At 31.5% G+C, this 9,500-nt stretch overlaps 1 protein-coding gene across 2 annotated transcripts in view; it reads right to left on the bottom strand.

Moving 5' to 3' along the window:
- Positions 1–958: 958 nt before the first annotated feature.
- The window catches only part of LOC106477762 (pescadillo-like), a 46,559-nt gene continuing 38,017 nt past the window's right edge, over positions 959–9,500 (bottom strand). The window contains exons 13-15 of one of the 2 annotated variants that reach the window (XM_013938294.2): positions 8,749–8,832; positions 6,640–6,875; positions 959–1,209 (exon numbers count right to left, since the gene is read on the bottom strand). In XM_013938294.2, coding sequence (XP_013793748.1) covers positions 1,132–1,209; positions 6,640–6,875; positions 8,749–8,832 — 398 coding nt within the window. In that variant the 3' untranslated portion in view covers positions 959–1,131. Of the gene's footprint in view, positions 1,210–6,639; positions 6,879–8,748; positions 8,833–9,500 lie in introns of both variants that reach the window. The other variant, XM_022381500.1, reaches the window with a different exon arrangement.

A 9,500-nucleotide genomic window follows, 5' to 3' on the forward strand; every position in this document is an offset into this window, starting at 1 on the left:
TATATGTTGATCTTTTTTTTGGCACTTGAAGTCTTGATAAAAGTTAACACTAATTTTTGATAAGATTACTATTTGTATTTTTATTTACTTCAAATATTCAATTTAAAATACAACGTCCTATAACTATTATAATTTAACTGGCTTTCTAACAAAGTTATAAGTGTGTTAAAATAATTCCCTTACTATGTTTGTAGTGAACTTGGTGATATCAACTTTTGAGTCTTTAAACTGAATAATTCAAAATCTATAATCAGAAAGCTACCATTCTACATAATTCATAAACTAAAATCATCTCTTTCTATTGGTTGTAAGTAATGTAATAGCATTTTGTGGTTTTTTTTTATCTTTATGAATTATTAAGATTGCAGATTCTAAGATTAGTTCATGTCTGTAATATCTATAAAATTGTAATTTTTATTACAATTCAGAATCTCTGATAAGGGTGGAAGAAATGTTTAAATGGGTAGTTCATAGCAAACAAGTGTCTTATGATACATAGAAGTGAAGATTGAAAATTTCAGTATTTTCTTTCAAAATTAAGTAATTAGAACTTGGATAATATTAAATTTTGATTTATTAACTACATTTTGATGCCAAATTTTCTAATATAAATCAATTATAAAGTTGTTTAATTAACTTTTGAATGCTACTGTGTAAACTGTATGACAGGAGCACTTGGATCTGTATACCTAAGGTTAAGATGCCAGTTGTCTCGCCTGAACCAGTGGTTTGGGATATGTAAAACACATTTTTTCAATAAAATTAAATTTTTAAGTAGTACTTGAAAATATGTAATTGGTCAAATGTTCAATTCTAGAAATATTGCAAATGTATTATAGGTTATCACTCCAAACCTTTCCCAAGATAACGAATTGAAACAAAATCAGTTAAATGGTTTCTGTGTGGAACACAGAATGTTTTGATTTGGAAACATTTCCATGTTGTAAACCTTCAGAAATATTGGTGCTTTGAGTTTCAAACATTACAATTATTAAAGAATGGTACATCTATTCAGAAAATAATACAAATTTGTTAAAAACAACATATTTTTTACTATTATTTTGTGTTATGTACAACAACAAAAAACAAATAGTTATACAGAGGTAAAATAACACCAAAATCTTGTATGCCTTATTTGCCTCTACTAAGTCTTTTTTCTAACTTCTGATTCCGATCAAATTCTGCTCGCTTGACCTTCAAATGTTCAGCCTGAAAAACAATATTGTATTTAATGCCAGAAAAAATTTTGCTTATAATTAACTAAATTTTAATTGTATCAATATCTACAATTCTTAATAAATACTCAGGATCAAAATATAACTACTGTTTGGGCCAGAAAGAATGAAACTCTCACACCTTCCTATTTAAACCAATATCAAATAGTTGTTCTTGTATTAAAAGTAGCTTATAAACGTTTAAAAAGTTTTCATATACTAAAATGACTACATTAAAAAATACATGTTAAACATCTACCCCTCCTTTTTTTTTTGGTTAGCGAAAAATCTAGTACAAAGAATGCTTAACCCACATAAGACCAGATACAAATCACTGATGGACTAATGAGATAACTTTGAACTGCTTCTTCTGGTTGGGAAAAATGTCCAGTCTACCACAGTCAGTTCAAAACCTCAACCTGAATATAAGTATATCAATCTGGGATGGAATGGAAAGGTGGCTCAAAATCAGAAAAAATGGGCCACAAATATTTCACTATAAATTGGAGCTATGTTGCAAAAGAAAATGTGGTATTTTTAACAAGATGTGTAGCAACGTTGAAGGCAAGAGTTAATAAATAGTTGGCATGGTGTTTTCAATCTTAATGACACCTTAAATGGACTAATTTTAATTTTTATATTGGTTACAAAGTAGGTCAATCAACCAAACCCATACAGATATACAATAGTGAAAATAACAGATAAAATACAAAGATTTTTCTAAAAATAACGTTTGATAATTAAATGGTGTTAATAAAAATTTCCCATCTGAAATTTGACAATTTTCTGAAGTATAAAAGTATTTTTAATCTTAAAATAAAAATTCCTTTCAAGTTGGATAGTCACAATTTGAAAAGAAATAAATGCATGGGCAAATCATTACTTAAAAAATCTTAAACCTTAATAAAAAAAATTTATATTTGAGTATGAATGCCTTGTAATATTAACTGATAATATGTAAAATTTCGTGAAGATATGACATCTGTATTAATAGTTATAGTTTGAAAGCTATAACAAGCACAAAATGGTTATGAGGTCAGTCCCTGAGACCAAGCCTGTAGTGAAAAGAGTTAAATGAACAGTAGGATTGACTGTCACTAATACAATGCCTCACATTATGCCCAATATTCAGTCATGTGTACTAGCTACTAGGCCACACCAGTCCTATTAGTAACAGAATTCAGGTAACTCTACTACTTATTACAATGAAACCCTGGCAATGAAATGCTACAGCTCTTTTACAATGTGTGCTGTCCCAATACCTTTTGTAATAAGGAGTATTTGATGTATTAAAACAGATATTTAATAACAGCATACTATACATTGGTAGTATACAATAATGAAATTTAAAACTAAGTATTTTATATGAAAAAAATAAGAAATAAAATAAAATTTAGAAACTATTGCAATTTTCTTCCATAGAACCAATGGTCAGGCAAAAGCAATAACTTAACACACTGACTGCCAACTCTTATAGTAACATCGATCCCATTTGCCAAATCAAGTACGCATAAGCATATGCTTTATTTTCAAATTTTACCCTTTTATGAGTAATTATACGTTCATTTCTAATACAGTGGTGGGGAATTACCGTATTATGAAAAACTCGTAACTGGCAATGGGACAAAATTTTTAATTCTGTATACCAGGTATGAGTTATCTTGTAGCACTATTTTTAGCACTGAATTGACTTTGGTACTAAGTTTCTGCAAATGGCAATCATGTGCTGTGTACTGCATGTGTTTTTTGTTGTTACTGTCACTACTCTTTAAAATGGCACGTGTGAATGCAGATCAAGTTGCAAAGCTTCTAAAAGAAACTGATAATGATGACAATTATGATTAAGACATGGAGTCTGATGATGGAACAGCAGAAATGCCCTCAGATGACACCAATTTTCAAATCAAAATGACAACTGAAGATAGCAGTGATAATCAGTCTAGTCATAATGGTGACCCAAGGGTTTTATCAGACTCGTATTCATAGAGTGACGACAATGGAGTACTGGCAGTACGTGAAAGACCTAGATGTCATGGGGTCCGCACTAGATGACCATGCGATCATGGAATAAGGACAAGAGGTGGTGGGCATGGGTCTGCTAGACCAGTTTGTGATAGAAGAGGGGCCATTGCTCCAGCCAGGCAGAACAGTTGAAAATGCGAACCCTACTGTCTCATTGCATAATTGGTCAAATGTTGCACAAGATCCACCTAATTCCACTTTCAATAAAAAATCTGGTCTTAGAATTCAGTTACAAGATGATTCACCTGGAGATTATTTTGATCTATTCCTGATTCCTCAATTATTGGATATTATGGTCACAGAATCAAACAGATATGCAGCAGCCAAAATAACCAACCAGTGAGCACTGAGAAGAGAATCATTACTAAAAAACTGGAAGAACCTTGATGCAACAGAAATGAAAAAGTTTCTAGCCTTGTTGATTCACATGGGTCCAAACAGCCTACTTACCTTGAAGCACCGATATTCTGTAGAAGACATCACTTTACAATGGTGTTATGAGCCACAACTGCTTTCAAATGCTCTTATGTTTTAAGCATTTCACAGACAATTCCCAACTCCAAAATGATCATTTGTATTAGATACACCCTCTTCTGGATCACTCCAATAATGAAATGGTCTACATTTACTATCAAAGAAATTATTTGTGTATTGATGAGTCCATGGTACTTTGGCATGGCAGGCTCTTGTTTCAACAATATATAAAGATAAAAGACACAAATATGGAATCAATCTCTATGAACTATGCAAATCATGAGGTCTGGTGCTAAAAATTCATGTATACTCTGGAGCTTCCCTAAATGAAGATACCAATTTGGGAAAAGCTGTAGCTGCTGTAATTGCTCTGATGGCTGATAACCTGGACAAAGGTCATGTTTTATACACAGATAATTATTACAGTTCTGTAGGTCTGATGAAAAAATTGACTGAGCGATCAACCTACATACATGGAACACTCCAGTTTGATAGTAAAGAAAATCCAATGGATGTGGTCAGGAAAAAGTTGAGGAAGGGCAAACATGAATGGAAGCAGTCAGAATCAATGGTAGTTTGTAAATGGAAGGACAAAAGGGACATTCTCACAATTAGCAACATGCGCAGAGTGAAGACAGTTGATGTTGCAAATCGAAATAATTTCAAAGAAACCCAACATCGTCCATGACTACAACAATGCCATGTCAGGGATAGACAGAAATACTGTCATATTGCTCAGCTCCACGAAAGACCATATGATGGTATAAGAAGGTTGCCCTTCACACCATTGAAGTATTTATTATGAATGCTCACCTCCTGTACAATAAAAATAGGGGACAGCAAATAAAACTCTTGAAGTTTCGTGAACAGGTAACAATTCATCTGCTAGGAAATACCATGGCAGATCTTCAAGGCCAGGGTCGACATGCAACTTCAAAACCAAAAGAATAATCATTTCACTACCTCATATGTTTGCCACCCACAGAAAAGAAAGAGAAGCCAACCAAACCATGTCATGTCTGTATAAAGGCTGGAAGGAAACGAGAAATCCACTACATGTGTGATGTCTGCCCTGAAAAGCCAGCCATTCTGTGTAGATAATTGCTTCAAGCAATACCATATGCCTCAATAATGGACAAATAAAGAAGAGAGACATTTGTAATCATTTACTGAACAGTATTTTTTTGTCATTTGGTTATGATGTGAGAACATAGTTTTTGTAACATTGAAAAAATAAAATGATACATTTTGATCAATTGCTTATTGATTCAGACCTGATCAAACAATGTCATGGATCATGTAGAATAACCCTATTTCAGTTATTATAATTTTTTCTGCATTGTAATCATACCTTTTTTTAGTCTTTGTTGTGTTGAAGTGAGCTTTGTGAAGATATCACGTTTTTGTGCACCTTAGTGAATTTCAACAACACAAATAATGACAATACATATTTGATCATGATTATTACAGATTTATGTTCCCCAAACCGCCAACATATTGTTTGTTGTGTTATCGGGGAAGCCAGCAATTTTCTGTTTAAATATGACAACAGTGTAATCCTTTCTACGAGTATATTCGCAGTGGCAGAATCTGGTACACCCAGGACTACCAGTATACTTGTAGTCAGCAGTCAACATGTTAACAGCCAGTTTACAAGAAAAGGTATCCACATTTGTTCAAATTTTAACATGTGATTAAATACATTTTACATATGATTTTGGTGAAAAGAGTATTAATGAGCTTAATTAATTTAATTAATTAAAGAGATTAATGAGCTTAAGGAATGGACAGAAAATGTAAGAAATATGGGAACTCCAGGGTCATTAGTGTGCATGTGCATGTTACAAGTAGATAAACTGATTTTACTAGCATGATTAACATTATTTTGAAGATACAGGCAAGTTTATATTTGGCTGGGCTAAACATCCAAAATGTGGTGCTCAGTGTGGTACAAAAATGTTGGTCCTTACAAAGAGAAAATTAAACTTTTAGCTGAGCAGATACTCAAGCAACTAAAGCCAGACCACTCATATGAACACAAAGTATGTTGAAGTGCAAAGCCATGTGACTCAACTGCTTGTTAAGCAGCTGCAACCATCTTAGAAAAATTGTCAGGATAGCACTGCAAAGCAAGGTAAAAATGTTATGAACAATGCCAAATGATATGAAGTTTTTGTCAGATATACAACACACAATAAAACTGAGACCAGTAATATGTTAGAAATTGGAAGTATGCACTGGTATTTCAATACTGTCAAATGAAGCTTGAGCTAGTAATAACACTACTGATTTTTCAACACCAATAGTTAAAGATCAAGATATACAACGATGCTTAACTTGGCCATTCCATAAAGCTATCTGGAAACTCTGGTATTTCAGAGGCAGTCATTTGGATGAAAGAACACATGCCTAACATCCATGAAGTGTTCTCAACAGACCATCAAATTTAATCAAATATCTTATTGCTTTATAGCATACATAAAATGACTAATAAACTTCCTATTGTGGAAGTCTAATGTATATTTTGTTTATATATCTTACATTCAAGTTTCTATATTATGGGACTCCAGCAGTTAATAAAGCCTTCTCCCCATAAATTTTAATACTAAACACACAACTTTTATCTTTTAGCTTATACGAGTCATTTTGTTAACAACATAAAATGCTTTGTTCCATTAACACATACTTTATTATAAATCTACATTTGCTTCTCTATGTAGCAACCTACAGTCATGGATATTATTAAAGCTGATTTTGTTTTTAAGGAAATAGGTAATTAAATGAATAATAATATCATATCATGAAAAAGTTTAGTTGTTTACTAGCTAAAAACTACACATGATTAACATATCTATAAAGTCTAAGTGGAGTGTCAATTTGGAGAAAATTAGGCAACATTAATGATGAAATTATGACGAGAAACAATTACCTCTCGAGATTTTCGCCTTTGACCATACATGATTTTATCATATAGTCTTTTTTTCTTCTTTGGTATCATCATTTCTACCAGTTTTCTTTCTTCTCGACCCTGACGTTCAGCAGCATTAATATCTTCAGGTTCAAACTGTCCAGCCTTTACGGTCATTTTAGGTTTTTTCTCGGCTTCTTCATCAATGATCACTGAACTAGATTTCCTCTTCCCAGGTTTAGTTAATTCTTCATTATCTACTAATATAAAGCATATAAGCAAATTTTCTCTGCAGACAAAACTATGTTATTATTTAAATAATTTGCTGATGTTTAACATGAAAACAAATTTCTTCAGTAATAAGCTCTGTTTTTCCTATTCTGTAACAATATATACAAACCACACAGAAGGTTTCAGTGTTAACACATCCCTCAGGAGCTATGGGGTGTCGTTAAACTACAATTTGTTGAATATTAAAAGTAAACTCAATCCAGAAACTCCTAAGGAGGGTGGTTTTGGATGTATCTTTTTGAGACAACTTCAAAACAAGTTTTTGTTTGTTAATTAATAAATTTTTATGTGAAACACAGCATCCTCAAGTTTCCATACTAGCTTGTACTTAAGTCTACCTATTGGGTAAAGCCACATCCTCAGCATCATTAAGTATGCAATTTCCATCCTTTTATACTTCTGCTATCACCTTTTTATGTTTAGTTTTCAACTGAGATATGCACATATTCACCTGCGATTCAGTAGGGAAGGTCAAAGCATCAAGATAGTCAGAAGTAGGATGAGCGGACAGGAACACTTTGAAAGCAGATACAGCCATAATATTGTACTCGTCTTCCTGCCCAATATCTAAATAGTTCTTGAATACTTCTCTGTGTCATTTGGAGACTTCCATGCTTCATTTGGTTGGCCATTAAGCTTATATGTACTGACAGATTTCAGTCACATTACACTTTTCAATCACTTTTCACAGCCCAAACATTAAAAGAGTGTGGGAAACACCTTCTTTTTAGCCAATAAAAATGTCCAAAAAATTTCAGTTCAACTTAAGAAAAACTGGATTGGGTAGTATTTTGTTTCAACAAAAAATGTCCCCCACTGGCTCGTGAGAAACCCCTTAAAAAATACAATATAAAAGTTACTGAAACACCAATATAAGCAATTATAGTACATTTCAAGCAATATTCAAAAATATTCTAAAAGTTTGAAAAAAAAACAATATTAAATTGTGTTCCTAAACAGAATTTCATATAATAACTAAGGTTTCATGGAAATTATGAATGCAGTAAAAACTAAGTAGTAAATTATCACACAAAGGCTTAAAGTTACATGTAATAAAGTTAAATAATCTTATCCATCTTCATACCCCCTGGAATATTGAATTTATCTTTCTGCAGCTACTATACCATATTCACATACTAGTTAGTCCAGTCAAAAAGTTTTAAGTTTCATCTTCACACCACCCACTTGTGTTTTACTTAACTCATCAAAATTACTAGACATATTACTAATTGTTTTTTGCAGTTTTGAACATGACATGCAGATATTTAATTGTGTATACAACTCAAATTCTGCAATTCTTTTTCAATAACTTCAACTGTTACCTTCTTCAAATGAATAATTAAACCAGTTTGCTTCCAACCACAACCATTTTTAACAATGAAACCACAATAAGATTGGACTATAACAATAATAAAATAATTTGGCTAAGTTCCAGCCAATAATATTTGCATTTAAGTGAACCATATCTTAAGATCAAATGGGTTATTTTCTTATGATACTATCAACCTTTAAAACAATGCATTGTTTCCATTATTTCTGTATCTGAAAGGTCTTGATAATAGTCCATGATGGTTTTGTTTAAATCAAATTTTAATTTAATCAAAGTTTTAATTTTATGGACCAAACTTTTTGCCCCCCCTGGGGTTAATTTGTTAATCCTTTTCAAAATCAAAAATAATTTCCAAACATTTTAGTACATAAAGTGACTAAGGTATTAAATATTTATTATTATTTATTAACTTTTTACAGAATAGCATGAATAATTTTATGTTTAATGTCAAATGTAATAGAAATAATAAAATTTACTATTGTAACAACAACAAAAAACAACAACAATACCTTCACTGTTCTCCTCACTACTATTTTGTTCTTCATCTGATTTTTCCTCCTCATTTTCACTGTCCACCTGCTTCTGTCTGATGTCTAAGAAGAAATAAGTTGTGAAATATAAAGCTACAAACAGTGAAATTCTTAAAATTAAGCTTGGGAAAGAATGTGTAAACAAAATCATACCACCCTAAAACCCAAAAGACAAAAAAAAAGAAAAACAAATATTACTTTGGGGTAGGGGATATTACAGAAAAAAATATTGAAAGGTATAGTAAAAAAATGAAGCCTCTCTTAAAACTACATGGCAAAACTTATAAAAAAATTAAAAACAATATCATACAAAGAGGATGGACAGAATTGAGTATAAATAAACAGAGAAGTTCAAGGACTCTTTGGAAAATACAGCAACAACATATTCTTGTTTTAAGGCAAATTTACTTAGACTACAAATAAACATGTCCATTATATGTTTTACTAAATCAACAATCAAAACAAATGGATGTTTCAACAGCTAATTAGATAGTATAATCACATTTCAGCCAGAATCACATGAAGGATACCTTCTGTATACAGAAATCATATAAAGATCTACTAATTAAATAAATCATAAAACATTCATGATATTTATCAAAATTCTTTAGGTTTCCATTTTAATAGGAAATACCTACATATTTGTAATAAGAAAATCTTGAAATATGGCTTTGTAAAAGTAATCTTATTGAAATGGGTAAAAAAAAAAAAAAAAAAAAAAAAAAAAAAAA

Source organism: Limulus polyphemus, unplaced genomic scaffold (genome assembly GCF_000517525.1).
Source record: "Limulus polyphemus unplaced genomic scaffold, Limulus_polyphemus-2.1.2 Scaffold169, whole genome shotgun sequence".
NCBI classification, from domain to species: Eukaryota; Metazoa; Arthropoda; class Merostomata; order Xiphosura; family Limulidae; genus Limulus; species Limulus polyphemus.